This window comes from Tenrec ecaudatus, chromosome 1 (assembly GCF_050624435.1).
Source record: "Tenrec ecaudatus isolate mTenEca1 chromosome 1, mTenEca1.hap1, whole genome shotgun sequence".
Classification (NCBI taxonomy): Eukaryota; Metazoa; Chordata; class Mammalia; order Afrosoricida; family Tenrecidae; genus Tenrec; species Tenrec ecaudatus.
The window spans coordinates 148,795,295-148,812,337 of record NC_134530.1 but is presented as its reverse complement, the minus strand read 5'-3'; the positions used below and the strand labels follow the sequence as shown (position 1 = coordinate 148,812,337).

Genomic DNA, 17,043 nt, shown 5'->3' with positions numbered 1-17,043 from the left:
GACCGCTGGGACAAGATGACTTAACCCACTCTTTCCGACCACTCTCTTCATAGCGATTAGAGAGATCTTCTGAAAACAGGAGCCATTTTATGCCATCCCTTTGCTTCAGCTCCTTTAAGGCCACTCAGTTGCCCTTACATTGCAGTGCCCTGCCTGCTCTGTGTCCGGTTTCCCTCTCGGATGTCATCTTTTACTTCTCCCTTGTTCACTTAAGGCCAAGGCTTTCCACCTCCTTGCCATTTGTTCATCTCTTCGGGAGCAGCTGTAAGGTGTGGCTCTCGTAGAGGGGTGGTTGGATACTTTCTCAGTAGTCCCGCCCGGCTGAGCCAGCAGGCCTCTTCACAAGCTAGAGGAGCTTGGGTGGCACTGTGGTCAGAAAGGCCCCGGCTCCGACCGGCCAGTGCGCTCCCAGGGAAAGCTGTTGCAGTCTGCTTCCTACTCTGTCCTCTCGGGTCACCTTGACTCAGAGTGGGCTCCACGGAGGTGCGTGTGCAGTGTGTTTAGATCTTAGTAACTTGTTACACTCAGCTGTTCTTTGTCAGCAGGTGTGAGACTGTTTCTCAGATTTGAGCTGGCTAATTCATGCCTTTTATTAAACTCATTCGACGAGGTTTTGATGATCTCTATTAGATTTTTAAATTATGCAACTGCATTGTTGGGAAAAAGTAGTAATCACATATCTCTTGAGTCATTTATTTTGTGTTTATTGAATTAGGCCGCATTTTCAGAATCGTGTTAAGTGATAACATTAAGAGGTGTCATCCTTATTTAGTTCCTGCTTACTAATAAGGAAATATTTCTCTATTCTAGTGTTTTCAGGAGACCAGCATTTATGTGTAATTGCAAATCAGGAACAAATATGGATTATCATGAAATGCCATTTCACCATTAACTGAGATTATTTGTGTAGATGTGATAAATATTACATTATAGTAGGTTATTAGATTCATTTAGTATAGTCAACAGGTACATACTGTGCCAGGTGCTTTCTTCAGCTCGGAGGCAGATGTTCTATCCTGGCGTGTTCAGCTTGAAGCCTGTGTAGACCCAAACCCAAGTTCACGGTCATCACGTCGGTGCTGACTCACAGCAGCCCAATGTGGTTTATGAACCCTCTGTGGTCTTAATGAATTGCTCGTTAGCTGTGCTGTCAAATTCAGTCTGATCGCACATTCATTGAATAAATACTGGGGGCTAATTATGATGTCCCGGTTAGAGGTCTGCAGTGATCAAGGCAGACAAAAACCACTGTCTCCTTGGCACATGCATTTTAGTGATAAACGTACAGCCACATTCATGAGTGAGCAAGGCCTGTAGTTTGCTCTTTGGACGCTTTTGAGCGGGAGGGCGACATCAGGCATAAGATACATTTGAAATACCGACCCACTGCTATTGACCGTTTCTGACTCCCAGCGACCGACCCGCAGCAGAATAGTTCCGTTTATGTCATACAAGAACTGTCTTGATGTGCAGGTCTGAAAGAACCATCTGTAAACTCCGAGATATTTGTACACTTTTATGGAACAGTTTTGCTAGTGTCAATACTTTCTTTCATCGCTGGTCTCATTAATCATTTCATATTCGTGTGTGTACAGTGAGGTCATATAACAAGAGTAGCAGGGAGGACTCGGAGTCTTAGCTTTGTGGGTTCAGATCCCACTTGTGCTGACTTCCTGGAGCAGGACCCCCCCCCCCCACCTCAAAGCCCATGTCTGCTCCAGCGTGCGGTTGCTCTTTGCTGGAAAGCCTTTTGGCATGTCTCCATTGCCAAACTGCCACTTGCACCGGGGTCTTCAGCTCTAGGGCATCGACTTCTCACTCCCCCTAGGGACTTTTTAAGGTGACAGAGGCTTGTCGACATAATGTGTGTCGTTAGTAGACCCGCTTTAATGAGCTCTAGTGTGTGACATTTTAAACCTTCTCCTTTTCAGTTCTTGCAGTTGTGCTCTATGTCATGATGCCTCTAGTGAATGTCAGTGAAGTCCTTGGACCCCTGTGCCTTATGCTGCTCATGGGGACTGTCCACTGTCAGATCGTGTCGACCCAGACCACCAAGCCTGCGGGCAGCAACGGGAGCCGGAGAAGGAGGTGAGAGGGGATGTTACACTTGTTCTTGCTATTTTCTGGAAGCTCTTGATAGAGATTTTAAGAATATTCGGGAAAACGAATCAGAACCTTTTGTGTATACTTCCCATTATCTATTTTTGTGGTTTAAAAGGTGGATATTGATTTTTAGCTTCTTTCCCTGATGGTGAGAAACAACCTCAGAACTTTTAACGTGTTTCCAGGTGGGATTCTGCCATTCAGTACAGTTATTTAAGCGGAAACGCCCATGTCAGATTATTCCTTATCTCACAGAACGCTTCTGAGCAGGAGTTCTTTGAGCTTCAGAACTGGGCGGACAGTCCCTGTGTCCACAGGGCTTAGCACGTCCTCTTAGTGCTCTGCCAGTGTCACCCTTGTCAAATCTGTGCAAGAAGGGGTCTTTCAGGATCCAACATGTTTCATAGAGATCCCCTGGGCTTCTGTTACACGCTGCGGTCAGGTCAGGCTTCTCGTGGCTCTGTGGTGGGTGTGAGTCTGGAGCTGCTGCAAGGTGTCTTAGGCGTGGTTTTTGCCAAAAGCTCAACTGTCTTTCCTCTGAGTACCCCCAGTTTTGTGCACCAGATCAGTCACTGAGTGCCACTTTCCTGTGGCATTTAGTGAAGTTCAACATACTTGGCTTTGTTTTTGAATGTTATCTTACAAACTTTTTTTTCTCAAAAAGAGTTCCTGTAAATGACGTTAAATCTAATTGACATGCTCTAAGGAAACCCTGCTGCGCTGTGTCTCATGGGTGGGTGAAGAATGTATTTTATAGCCGCACCGGTTCTTAGAGGGCCTGTGATGGCATGTGCCCAAAGGGCATATTTCTTTCCCCTGTAACTGTTTCCCTTGAGCTTGGCGAAGGCTACGGGAGCGGAGGATCAGTTTACGTCCCACAATGTATGCACCTGCTGGTTCATCTCATTCCTCGGTCCCCTCAGGAGACCGTCACATACCGTCCTTCCTTCCTGTGTTTCCTGTCTCCATGCCTCCTTTTCTCCGCCTTCTGAACTTTATGGACAGAGGTTGCCCTTTGATCTTAAATGGTGGATTACTTTAAGGCGTGTCCTTCCACTGTGTTCCTGTTCCCGTTAGTTATGGGCCTGTTGTTGTTAGGCTGAAAATGGAGCCCCCGATGCTGAGTTCAGTTCTGGGCCTGGAGGTGACTGAGGCATCGTCTTGAGGAGTCCACCAGGCTCTGTCCAACCAGTAAGCTTGGTCTCTTCCATGGCTTTGAGTTTTGTTCCATGGCTCTCCCCTCTCTTCCCAGACCCTCTACCATGCTCTCTTTCTGGGCAGGTGGTCGTGATGGCGGGCACTGGCTAGTTTTCTTCATCCCAGGGCTGTGGACACTCAGACTTCTGTGGTCCAGGAATCTGCTGGGACTCATTGCCTCCCAGAAAAGGGTAGTTTTCTTTTTAAAATGTTCTTCTTTTAAGAAGTTGCCTCATTTGCTCGTGTGTGTGAAAAAACTGGTTCGTCCATGTGACAGTTTCTTTCCAGTCATGTTTCTGAGTAGCTGATCTCAGCCTTTCACGACTGAAGGAAACATGCTAGCCCAGGAGTCAGTCAGCCTGTCATGTTTGTCAGTGGACCATTTTATATGTGCTTAGTGGTTTACTCTGATGCGCCGTGTTCCCAGCTGCTTCCTGTGCCGTGTAACTTCTTTTCTCTTTCAGCTAGAGACGTCCTTCTGTAGTCTGTGCGCTGCACGTAGGTTTGGGTCGTGAGCTCCGAGGATGTGGAGGCAGCAATAGAAAGAAAAGGTCTTGAGTAATCTGAAGTTGTTGTTTTGTTTTTCAGGAAATTACGGAAAACAGCGAATGGTGATGGGAACCGAGAAAATGGGAACAGCTCCTCTGAAAAAGTCCGAGGAGTCGAGTCTTTGGGGTCTATACCCTTTATTGGTGGGTTCTGGGGGACTCTCTTTGGCGACAGGTAAGAAGTCTTCCATGATGGCGTCTCGGCATGAGGGCAGACATTGTGATGTAACTTGGCCGTAGGCGTACACAAGGCAAGAGCCCATTACCATTGTGGTATGAGTTTGAAGGAATCTAGAGAAATCTGTGTATGCAAAATATCTCCACTGCCATGTTTTCTGTAACTCCAGTTCCCCCCGTAAAAGACGAGTGGCTTTTAGGCTGCAGGATTGCCCAGAATGCAAACTCTGCAGGGTAGAAACTGAAAACTTCCTGGCCAACATTTTGAGAGAAAGAAGAATTTTTAAAGATGGTTTCGAGCTGACACCTCTTTAGAAATGGGATGCCCCCCTCTTGCTGACAGACTGCAGCCCAGAAAGGGGGACAGATGAGACACACTATCCGTGGTCCCTGGTTGTGCAAGGTCCAGCAGGAATGGGCCGTCAGGGCACTCAGCGGGGTAGCATGTGCATTCTGTGAAGTGGGTGATCGGGACCAGGAGGTGGGATTCTGCATAGTGTCTGAGAGCTGCAGTGGCGGAGTTGGTGAGCTGATTTCCTGGGAGTGGATCTTCTCCGTTGAAAAGGGAAGGCTTCCGGTGAGCTGGCATGAGTCTTTGGAGAATAGGGCTCACTGCATTTGATCTTTCCATTCCCTGACAAATGTGATTGCTGGATTTTCCCAGCTTCCAGAATAATACATCGGGCTCCTCAGAAGAAAGGGATTTCGTGAAAGAGGCAGTTTCTAGGAAACTGGTTAGTGATTTCCCTCCCTTTTAAAAACAGGAGGAAGAAAGTAAAACTACTAACTAACAGAGGGACTGAAACTGAGAGTGACGTCAGTTGTCTGCATCCCATCATTAAGAAGCGAGAATGCCAGCCAGACGTTAGGATGTGGCAAGCAAGGGAGCGAGCAAAATTCTCGGACGGAGACAAGTCTCGCAGGGTAAGATGGACATGCGTGTGAGCGCAGCATGAGAGTCCTGTCTGTCCTCCGTGGGGAGGGGAGACCCTCCGAGCCTGAGACTGCTCCCGACTCGTGAGGCTTCCATGGCTTGTGGGAAACCAGAATCGAAAGATTTGATTTCCCCCCACAAACATCCCGAAGCCCCCGCTGAGGTTTGCAGAGCTTGACTTATGGAATAAATGTGATGTCACAAGCTTCAGGACATAAAACTGTAAACGGTAAAGGAAAGTTTTTATAATTATCAGGACTTACTGTGCGGTCCCATTGATTGTGGCTCCCAGTGGCCCTCCAGGCCCCAGCAGAGCTGCCCCATAGCATTTGCTAGCCTGCCCTCGTGTGGGAAGCTGCCTCGCGGGGCCGAGGGTCCACCTTTTGTGTTAATAGCCAAGTGTTTAGCCGTCGTGCCACGGGGACGCCTTTCTGGGGCTCCAGCCTGTTAGCGAGTCTGCTACTGACCCACCTTCACGGTGGAGGGAACCAGCAGGAGCCCAGAGTGTCCCTCGTCCGGAACCAGGAGGAGAGCTCTGACGGGAGTGCCTGGGGGTGCGATGGCTTGGCTTCTGGGTAACGCCCGGCTGCCGGCGGGAAGTTGGAGGCTTGAGTCTACCCAGAGGCGCCTGGGAAGGGAGGCCTAGCACTCTACCTCGGAGAATAGCTTTCAGTTTTAGGCCGTGGCACTTGAGAATTGCAGAACTTGCAGATGGATCTTGAAGGCGGGCACGGTCCCACATGCTTTGCCTGACTAAGGTCTTACTGCCCGTCCCCGGGGAGGCGGGTGGCCATGATGGGTGATACTTTTCAGCTGGTGACCTGCCCGAGGTTCTGCTGCCAGGCATGGAGCTGTGAGGCCCCGCAGCCGCACAGGTTAATGGAGGCACACTGCCCGCCTCCACATCGACGCCGCGCGGCGGGCTGCCAGGCCCCTTGCTTGTCTGCGCTGCTGGCCATGAGCGTGAAGGTGCCGCTGTGCTCTCGTAGGAGGCGCTGCGCTGCGTGAACAACGGCATCTCGGACGATCTGTCGAGCGAGGAAGACGGCGACGCCCTGACGCAGATGACCTTGCTGCGGAGGAGCGTGGAAGGCGCCTCGAGCGACAATGGCTGTGAAGTGAAGAACAGAAAGTCAATCCTGTCCCGGCGCCTCGGCTCGCAGGTGATGTCCCTCGGAGTCTCTGAAAGCTCTGGGGTTGCATCCCGAATCATTGGACGAGTAACACAGCGCGCATAACATGTTCTCCTGTGGTTGTGGGTTTACTTTTGGCAGGCAAAGAAAACCACTGCAAGGTGGTGCCGTCTGGTGCGGGATTCAGATAGCGTGGCTGACTCAGAATTTGAATCAGCAGCCTTCAGCCAGGTAAAGTACCCTTTTGAGAGATCAAGGTTCACGGAAGTAGTTTTCAACACAGTAACTGTAGCCAGTCCTTTTTCAAAAATTGGTCGCTCAGAAGTGGTGGTTACATTTGCCCGAGCCCTTGCTTTTCCCTGCCGTCTCCAGGAGCTCCTCTGCCTAACGCCCCCCCCCCCCCAGCAGGGGGAGAGCAACCGCTCTCTCACGGACACCCTTTCACCCTAAGCAGCGGCAGCTTGGATGGTGCTCAGAAAGAGATTGCGGTCTCTGATGGAGGCCGTTACGCATTCACAATAGGGAGTTTCTTTTTTTAAATCATTTTGTGGGGGGGCAGCTCTTAAAGCTCTTATAACAATCCATGCATCCATTGTGTCAAGCACATTTGTGCATATGTTGCCATCATCATTTCCGAAACACTCTCTTTCTACTTGAGCCCTTGGTGTCAGCTCCTCATTTTGTTCCCTCCCTCCCTCCCTCACGAATCCTTGATAATTTATAAACTATTATTTTCACATAGCTACCGCTGTCTCCCTTCACCCACGTTTCTGTCACTTGTCCCCCTTGGCGGGGTGGTGGTGGTGGTTAATTGTCGATCATTGTAATCAGTTTCCCCTTTCTCCCCTTCTCCTGCCCCCCCACCCCGTGCTGTTGCTACGCCCACTGGTTTCTGAAGGGACCTCTTAGCTGCACAAATGCACATGCTCTGGCTAGCCGGTGTGTAAGGTAGAACGGGGTCACGCTAGTGGGGGAGGGGGCTTTGAAGAACTAGAGGGGTGCTGTGTGTTGCGTTGGGGCGACCCTGCACCCTGGCTGGCTTGTCTCTTCCTGTGACACTTAATTCCTATGTACGTGAGCTTGACACTGATGAGGGCGGCTTTTTGAGAAAGATTGAAGCATAGGGCTCACTGTGAAGCCAGTCGACATCCCGTAACATTTAGAATATCAGCACTCAGAAGTGACAAAGTATTTCCTTACCTGCCACCCCACCACCTAGTTGATTCGGGGTTCTGAGGCTGGGAAGCTTTCCGGGAGCTGCCAGCCTTGCCTTTCTCCTTGGGAACCGCTGCTGAGTGTGAACCTCTGACCTTGCAGTTGGCAGCCCAACTCTTACCAACGGCGCCAGAGTATTTGCGTTGGCCCTGCAGCAGAGCTGGATGTCCGCCCCTTTTCTGAGTGGTTATCCTTGTCCATGCTGGTGCTGAGCCGGGCGTGACCCGGTCTACAGTGAAGCCCACAGTTAGCGTCGGGACACTTTGGGAGTGCCAGGAACACAGCCAAGGCAACTAGGGAGGCCCTCTGGGTGCACTTGCAGGACACTGCTGGGGTTAGCGAACCCCAAGGACCCCCTCAGACGGACGGGGTGCTTTCAAACAGCCTGCGTTTCCCATGCGGATGGCAAAGTGGACTGCTGGGACGTGGCCAGACCAATGCCCGGTGACTGATGAGGAACGCTCGCTAGCCACTGCCCTGGACAATGTGTGCGCTTGTTTTCAGACACGAGCGAACCGCTAACCCTTTCCTCTCCAAAGGGCTCGAGATCTGGCATGAACGGTGGCTCTCAGAACGTCAACATGGCGCGAAGGGACTCCGAGAGCACGCGGCATGATTCGGAGACGGAGGACATGCTGTGGGATGACCTGCTGCACGGCCCCGAGTGCCGGTCGTCTGCCACCAGCGACAGCGAGGGCGCCCACGTGCAAGCGCTTCACGCCGGGGCCAAGCGCCACTCCACGGAGGACGTCTTTCAGCAGGTCTGTGAGGGGCGGGCACGGCCCTGGTGCTCGCTCAGCTTGCTGTCTCACTGAGCGTACCGGAGCCCCGTCAGGCAGATCCTGTGATGGCTCCCTGAATAGCGGTGAACGGAGCACGCCTCAAACGTGAAGATGCTGGGATTAGAACGCGGGGAGGGAGGGTGGGGGTGGGGGACGGGGAGGCCTCCAGAGTCGCCCCTCACCTTAGTATTTTCCTCAGAACGATGTTCGATGTTCGCTTTATAGGAGCGGAGGTTTGAATGGTGGGGCTACCTTATTTGGATAAGCATCATAGTATTTTAATGACTAACCAGGAATCAGCATTCCTCCTACAAGACTGTAGAAGTCAAAGATGCTTTTAATTTCAGGTTTCTTAGTCTTTACAACCAGGCAGCCTGGGCTGGTAGATGAGCGTCAGAAGTCCTTTCCGCGTTCTCAGCAGCGTAGGAAGTCTTCCCCCGTTTGCCTCAGGCAGGGAGTCTCAGGCACGCTGAGAAGACCTGCTGGGACAGCAGGCAGTGGTGAACGCTGAGTGCTCCCCCTGATGGTCATCTCCGCTTCAGCAGTGCGGGGAGGGGGGCAGTCGATCAGAATGGTTCTCCTTACACGTCCCTGGAGCTGTCTCGCTGTTCTTTCCTCCTGTCAGTCTGCTCCCGTTTGTCCAGGGCAATCATCAGTCTAGCCGCGCCACACAGCAGCCCTTCCGCGTCAGTCAGGATTCTCCTTAAATCTGTGTTCCTTAGGCTCAGTATTTGCGCAATGATGTGCAAGTAGTGGGTGTACGTGTGCTTAACTTCCTGACTAAGCTACCGTTGGGGTAGCTGACACCCCATCACCAAGTGCACGAGGGTCAGTGAGAGGTATGGCTGGAAAGTCTTGGCCGCCGTTCTTAAGTGAACATGCCACGATGGGAAGCTGTGATTTCTCCACATGCCCTCCATCTAGGGCTGTCTCCTTCAGATGTGGGGTTTCCAGCTTCCTGGGCCTTCCCCAACACGCTCTTTGCAGTTTCGGCTTCCTTGAGGGACTCAAATTGTGCCCTTTTTAACACTGCTTGAGTTTAGGGAGTGCAGAGAAGCCCCAAGGGGCACTATTAGAGCCAGGTTCCCCGTGGCTCCCCCTGGATCGCCCTGACTGCCCTCAAGGAAAGAGCAGGTGCTCATTGTTGTGACGAAATGGCTCAGCCTTCCTTCCTGGCCTGTCCTCCCCGGTGCAGCTCTCAGCTTGCTCAAAACCGAACTTCTTCCTACTAAGCTCCTGGCTCACCCTGCCCCACTGAGAAAAGTCTTATCAAAATCACCCCTCTGGCATCACAAATAGTCTTCTGAGCCAGTGATCTTGGCCTCAAATTCCGCTGAATCTGCAGACCCCCTGGGAAGTCTTCCTGTCATTGAACCTTGCTTTTGAGGTGCTCGAGGGACCTGGAGGAGGGGGTGCTAAGTGACCTGAAATGAGACGTATTTTCCCAGAATGGGTTGCAGCCCCCCCCTCTGGTATTACAGAGAGAACTTGTCTGCGTCCCTCCACCGGTCACGTTTTGTTTGACAATCAGGGCACGTGTGAGCTGCAGCACTGGTGCCATGATTTTTGACTTAAGCTCATGTAGTTTTACAAAACTAACACGGAAGGCCTGCGTTTTCCTCATAGAAGCTGTATACTACTCTCTGAGTTTACCATCAAAATTTGAATCTAAAATTTTTTTTTAATCATCTTATTGGGGGCTCTTACAGCTCTTGTCACAAACTGTGTTAGTCTGGGTAGATTAGAGAAACAAATCCATGGACACACATGTGCATAAGAAAAATATTTATATATAAGAACAATTCAGCATTGAGAAAACATCCCAGTGCAGTCCAGATTAAGCCCGTAAATCCCATATTCGTCCATTTGTCCGATACCAATCTTTAAAGGCCTCTTCAGACTCAAGAAACACATGCAGTGACACCAAATATAGAAGATCACAGGCCAGTGGGTAGAAAGTCTTTGGATCCAGTGTCATTGGAAACATCTCAGTGCTGGCAGGGGTCTTTGCGTGGCTTCTCCAGAACCCAGGGCTGCATCAGAGTGGGTCCATGTGTCTTGTCAGCGGCTATGTCTCCCAGGGTGTGAGTAGAGAGCCTCCCACCTCCAAGGAGGAAAATACCAGAATTCCCCGAATCCTTAGGGGAAGGCTATCACCCAGAAGCCCCATTGGCCATGACCTGATTGGCAGACTAGATTCCACCCCTACACGCTTTATCCTTAAACTGACAATTATATAAGCTCCATGCAATCCATACATACATTCATTGTGTCAAGCACATTTGTACATATGTTGCCTTCATCATTTTCAAAACATCACACAGGCTGGTGTGCTTCCTTGTGGGCATTGTTGCTTCTGAGCTAGATGGCCACTTGTGTATCTTCAAGCTTTTAAGACCCCAGACGCTATATCTTTTGATAGCCGGGCACCATCAGCTTTCTTCCCCACATTTGCTTTATGCACCCGCTTTGTCTTCAGCGATCGTGTTGGGAAGATGATCATCATGGAACGCCAGTTTAATAGAACAAAGAGTTCTTGCGTTGCGGGAGTACTTGACTAGAGGCCCAATGTCCATTGGCTGCCTTAATATTTAACATATAATTATATGTACATAAGTCTACTTCCCTATCATTTATAGATATATTTACATATGTAAATGCCTGTATTTAGACCTCTATAAATGTCTTTTGCTTCCTAGTTCTTTCCTCTATTTCCTTTTACGTTCCTCTTGTCCCATTGTCATGTTCGGCCTTCATACAGGCTTCAGTAACTCCTCTCAGTTATACTGCCTTTGATCAAGCAAGACCTACACCCTCCTCGCCATTGATTTTAGATCACTCATCCCCTTATCCCTGGGTTGGTTGACACCCCCCTTCCATTTTCCCGCCTCCCCCTCTCCTGCCTCCCCCCGGAACCGTCTTCTCCTCCAGATTGTGCATTCTGCGTATCTTATCCAGACAGACATGCAGTGACTATTAAGCACAAAAACAAGACAGAGCAAAACAAAACAACAAAAACCAATGACAAAAAAGAGAAAAGCCTATAAATAGTTACAGGTCTGCTTGGTGACTTTCAGGTGTATTTTCCAGTTGAGTCTGATGGGGTGCCACGCCCTGACCCCAAAGTCTATTTTTGGTGTTCCTCAGGGACTTCATTGCTTTGCTTCCCTTGCTCCTCTGTTGCACGCCCCAGTGTTTCGCCCCTGTGAATCTAAATATTCTTTACGGTCAGTCTGAAGGTTCTTCTAAATGACATCAACCTTCACTCCCTGTACTCAGCATCTTGATGCTCTTGGCCTCTTGCACCGTTTGGGTTTTCACAGTATCATTTTAAGGCCTTTCTGAGAATAACCATACAATGAACTCCCCGTGCCAAATAAGATTCTTTATTTCCCAATTCCTGGTGCCCAACCTGCTCCTTTTGTTCCCCACACCCCTTAAAACCACCCAGCCCTGAACACCACGTCAGGGGCTGGGAGAGCTTGACTGTACCTTTCCACTCAGCCTTCAGATTCGCTGGATTCTGCTCTCTAACCAGCTGAACCTGCCCTCCAGTTGCCCTCTGGTTTGCTGCGTAACCCATTAACATCTCTCATCTGGGAGGTTAAGATGGCATCTCTAAGCTCAGTCCTCCTTCCTGCATTGTCCTCACTGTAGCCAGAGGGATGCTTCTGAAATATCCATTTGTGAATACCATTCCCCTGAAGTCTTTCATCGCCTCTCCCTCTTTGTGGATCATTTGCTTCTGATCCTTTATTTGCTCCCAGACTCTCATCTCTGACCATTCCCTCCTGCTGCTTGCGTGGCGTTTTTAAACTTGACTAGAACCTCTCGTTTCTGAAATGAACCTGCCTCCCTCTACGTCTGGCCTGTAACATACTGGCTTCTCACACTTCCCTCTATTATGTATTCTTTTTTATTCTTCGTGTCTTGGCTTGAATTTTACTTCTTCTAGGAGGTCTTTCCTGATGGCGCCTCTGTCATACTTCCCTTACCATGCGGAGTAGCAGCTGTCTGTTTCATTCTCTCCTTCAGAAAGCTGTCAACTAGGTAGCAAGGATCACATCTGTCCTATTCTCCATGACAGTCACAGTGTGTGCTGCATTAAACCACACACACACACACACACACACACACACACACACACACACCACAAGCTCACTGCCATCGAGTTGGTTCCAACTCACTGTGACTCGATAGGACAAGACAGAACCTCTCTGATGGGTCTCCGAGACTATACATCTTTACAAAAGTAGAACATCCCAGCTTTTCCCCAGGCTAGGTGGTGGCTTTGAACGCCCAACCTCGTAGTCAGCAGCCCACTGTGCAACCCACTGCAATACCAGGGTTCCTGCATCCTACAAAGTAGATGCTTAATTAATTGTTGGATAAAACATTGTATCCATAAATAAAACAATAAATGCGTGACATTATGCTAAGCATTGTAGTTGAAAGGCCAAATTACACCATTTGGTCTTTTTTTTAGAAACTTTATTTTGGAGGCAAAGTGATTATGTTGGAAGTAAGTGCAGGGCACTCTAGAAACTTCTAGCATGTATTTGATGCTTACTAGGCTGTTGTGGATGGCGAGGCTTTTTCATTTGAGAGACTAGTTCCATCAGCGAGGCTCGTGATGGCCAAAGAAGACCCTGCTGGAGCGATGGAACTTGAACGGTGCTTGACTAGTAAGGCAGGATGTGGTTGGGGGGGCAGGGGCGCCCTAGTGTGGCTTTCTCCTCCTGGGGGTCTGCTGCACTGTGTCCTGCTTCCTAGAGAAAGGCTCGACTGCTCAGTCGCTGACAACGTGGTCTGTGAGGTCTGGTAGCACGGCTCCTACCTGCCAGTGACCGCTCCCAGGGCTGTCCTGTGGTGGCCATCCTTCCCTTCGCAGTAGCCGCGTGGCCTCCCTGCCACAGCTTGGTGGTGACGGAGTCCTACCATTCCTCACGAGAAAAGACCTTTAGCTTCTACCCAGGTGAGAACAATGGTCTAAGTAAGCGAAAAGGATCAGAAATCAGTACACTAGAGGCCGCAGGAGTGATGCTCTGTGCAGGAGGGGCGAGAGTACCCGGGAAACATGCCCAGGAGCTGGGCACGGGGGGCACCGATGACGGGAAGAGAGAAAGGAGTGGTGCCAACTGCTGTGCCTGTCTTTCCCTCTCAGAACCATTTATTCTGGCTCCAGAACTCGAGCCCTGCCTCTGACCGCGTCAGCGCAATCATCTGGGAAGGCAGCGAGTGCAAAAAGATGGACATGTCTGTGCTGGACATCAGCGGCGTCGTTATGAGCAGGGTGAGGGCCCGAGGCGCGCAGGCTTTGCAGCTCATCTCGTAGACTCGGCCTCGTGGCCAAAACAAGGACGGCTCTGCTTTTCAGCCACACGCACACACGCGCACGCACACACGCACGCGCGCACACACGCGTAGTTAAACTTTGTTCTTGGTGGTGGTTTTATTCTTCACACTTAGTACAGTCTCTGTTCGCCTGTCCAAGTGCTTGGTAATGCTCCACAAACATTCCTTACCGCATCTGAGCGAGCCTACAGGAACAGGTTCTCAGAGGCACACCTTTGTTCATTTGGCACAAGAAATGTGTGCTTCTCATCTGTTTGTTTTTAATCATTTTATTGGGGGCTCGTACAGCTCTTATACTCCATCCATCCATCCATCCATCCATCTATCCATCCATCCATTGTGTCGAGCACATCTGTACATTTGTTGCCTTCTACTTGAGTCCTTGGTATCAGCTCCTCACTTTCCCCCCCCTCCCCGCCCTCTCCCTCATGGTTTATAAATTATTATTATTTTGTCCTGTCTTACATGTTTCTGCGTATGTGGTTTTACGATGGGTGTGGCAGTGCACAAGCCCGCCCGGCCCTGCGGTGCTGACGGGGTTTCTGTGCGCTCGTAGGTCAATGCCTACCAGCAAGGAGTGGGCTACCAGATGCTGGGCAACGTCGTCACCGTGGCGCTCGCCCTTTTCCCGTTCGTGCACCGCCTCGTCCGCGAGAAGAGCCTGGACCAGCTGGCATCCGTGTCTGCCGAGGAGATCCTGGCTCTTTTCTGCGGGGCGCCACCAGTTGTACCCATTATTGTTCTGTCTGCAATCAATTTTTTTGAACGGCTGTGTCTTACGTGGATGTTTTTTTTTATGATGTGTGTGGCCGAGAGAACATATAAACAGGTCAGTAGACAGAAAAGGGGCGAGTCTCCCCTCTGCCCCTGCGCTGGTTTCTTCCTTTTTCCTTCCCTCCCAAAGTGCCTGTGGACAGGGAGTCAGTGGGGGCCTGTTTGTACTTAGCGACTTTACAGGCGTGATACATTCCACCTGGAACTACAAGTGGCGTCTGGCAAGCTGGACTTTTTCAGAGCCTCATGGGTAGGAGGGAGATGGAGCCAGTGAGGGGGTCATGTAGGCTGGGGGTATCTGCACCCCAGTGTGTTGTAGCATGTAAGGAAATTCTCAGCAGGGTCGCGCTTTCATGAACGATGGCCAGGTGAGGAGTAAACCTCCTACAATCTGACAAGGAGCTATGAATTGAGGGTGTAGTACTGAAGAGATGAAAGAAATGTGCTGCTGAGTAGTGACGGCCCTGGGGGTGGGGATGGGGCGCTGGAAGCCTGAATAAGCATTTTGCGTTGGCGAAGTTGGGGTGTCTCAGAGGTCTCCAAAGGACAGGCCATGCTGTGCACGTGTGCGCCCCATGGCGGGACACAGTATCTAACGTGCCTTCAAAGCATCCTGAACGAGCATCCACATTTGTCCACTGCCGTCTCTGTGAGCACGGCGAGAATTCCATCCTGTTTAATATGCTGGGAATACTGCTTGCAGTTACATGAGTAAACACACACAGTCTCACGTGCATTTTATGTTATGGTTTCTATTTTTAACCTCTAGAGATTTTTATTTGCAAAACTCTTCAGCCATATTACATCTGCCAGGAAAGCCAAGAAATATGAAATACCTCACTTCAGACTTAAAAAGGTGGAGAACATTAAGATATGGTTATCACTTCGTTCCTATCTAAAGGTGAGTTTTGTTTGATTAATGATAGGATATATTGGAGCTCATCGATGCTTCTGGAAGCTGCCCTGCAGGCCAGCTAGGCTCACAGGGTGCACAGATCTTACCAGCACCCAGTAACCCTTCTGGAAGTTCAGTGAGAGGCGAGCTGCCTGCAGCTCATGCCCCACTGCCGCCCGCACTTCCATTCGCAGGGAGCCTAAAGAGGGCTTCTGAGACGGAATCTTCCCAGGGACACTTTGTCCAAATGAGCAAGTGCACGGTGAACGGCTGACCTTGTGGTTAGCAGCCAAAGCTTAACCCCTAGTGCCACCAGGACACCTTGAAAAGCGGGTAGATGTAAGGCCATCTTGCTTAGGGAACATGACATTTAAATTTCCTGCATTGCCCCCTGGACCTTGGGGGATGTTTTAAAGTCCTATTGGAAACTCCTTAGCTCTGGGCTATGACCATTCATTTCCAGCACGGGAGATGTAAGCTTCTGAATGTTGGTGCTGTGGGGGCCAGTGCTGCCCGCCCCAGGGTGGAACCCACTAACAGCTTCTGTCCCCCACAGAGGCGGGGCCCGCAGCGCTCGGTGGACGTGGTAGTGTCCTCGGTCTTCTTACTGACGCTTTCCATTGCGTTCATCTGCTGTGCGCAGGTAACGTGGTGTCCGTTTCCAGGAGTGCAGACGTGCAGACGCGCGTCCCTTCCCTTCTACCCAGCTCACTGTGCGCTTCTTCCAAAGAAGCAAACTAGATGCCCAGATTGAATGGAATGTGTTTGTTTCTTTTGCTATTTTGGTTACTTGTTAATTTCTCTAACCTTGTGAAGGTAATTTTGGAATCCTTTAAGACTCAACGATCACCTAAGGTAACTTCCGTCGGGATTGTTGACTGCTAGTTCGTGCTAGATGAGGAGGCTTCCAAGAGTTTCTGGGAAAAGGCACTAAAACGATAGCGGCATTCCCCACGGATCTATGAAGCCTCCTCGCCGCGGCGCGGCCTCCTTGTGCCGACGGTTCGACACGAGAACCTGTTTTAATGTCCGTGGTGAGACACGCTGAACGAACGGTGCTTGGAAGTAACTTAGTTCTCAGTTGAATTCCAAGTGTTTCAGGGGGTTGCTTTTGCTACTGATTTTTAAAATCTGTTCTCTCTCTCTGGAAGTAGATCGGATGGCGCGTGTGTCTCATCTGGGGGTGCGTTTATTTTCCTGAAATGCTGGGAGCGCAGGGGAGGGAGCATTAGTGAGGAGGGGTGTGCGCCGGCCTCTGGCCTCTGGCTGCTGCGAGGGAGGGGGAGCGAGCAGCGATGAAGAGCACACCCTGAAGCGTAAAGGGCTCGTCGACCGTGCGTACAGTTAGTAGACATATTTTGAATGTAGGCAAACGTTCAGGGCCCGACAGTGCAGAGTAGAACTGCGCCCGAGGGTCTCTGAGCCTGTAAATCTTCACCAGAGCAGAAAGCATCACCACCTCCCTCAGAGCGACTGCGGGGCTCGAACTTGCTGATGTTACGGTTTGCAGCCCAAGGAGTAACTTACTATTCTTATTCTGTGTTTAACATTAACAACCGAGCCCCTATCTCTCCCCCGCGCCCCCGCAATGACTGGGAAACCCGAGCTCTAGGGTCGCCTTGCCCAGAACGTTCCAGAATGTGCCTGTGTAGTAGGGAAGGTTGAGCAGTACATGGACACACGTGTTCCTGGCATTCTCTGTCTGCGCAGCGCTGACCTCCCTCCTGTGGGAAGACCTGCACGGCACAGTGGCTGGTTTGAGCACTCCCCCTTCTCTTTCTCTCTCCATTTTTTTAAAGAGCTGAAGCTCACGACGTCTAGGTCAGACTATACCTAGCATCTTGGGCTTTGGCTTTTGAAAACTTTTTGGGGGTCCCTCTCCCTTTTTTCCTTAGCTGAGAGCCGTTGCCCCAGGAAGACGTCCCTAGGC

At 50.6% G+C, this 17,043-nt stretch overlaps 1 protein-coding gene across 3 annotated transcripts in view; it reads left to right on the top strand.

Moving 5' to 3' along the window:
- PHTF1 (putative homeodomain transcription factor 1) overlaps positions 1-17,043 on the top strand; it is a 30,560-nt gene that overhangs the window by 7,976 nt on the left and 5,541 nt on the right. For 2 of the 3 annotated variants that reach the window (XM_075559568.1, XM_075559563.1), the window contains 10 exons: positions 1,932-2,088; positions 3,889-4,023; positions 4,790-4,949; positions 5,949-6,122; positions 6,234-6,323; positions 7,847-8,068; positions 13,254-13,382; positions 14,001-14,273; positions 14,988-15,119; positions 15,670-15,756. In XM_075559568.1, the coding sequence (XP_075415683.1) occupies positions 1,932-2,088; positions 3,889-4,023; positions 4,790-4,949; positions 5,949-6,122; positions 6,234-6,323; positions 7,847-8,068; positions 13,254-13,382; positions 14,001-14,273; positions 14,988-15,119; positions 15,670-15,756 (1,559 nt within the window). The remainder of the gene's footprint in view (positions 1-1,931; positions 2,089-3,888; positions 4,024-4,789; positions 4,950-5,948; positions 6,123-6,233; positions 6,324-7,846; positions 8,069-13,253; positions 13,383-14,000; positions 14,274-14,987; positions 15,120-15,669; positions 15,757-17,043) is intronic. The other variant, XM_075559572.1, reaches the window with a different exon arrangement.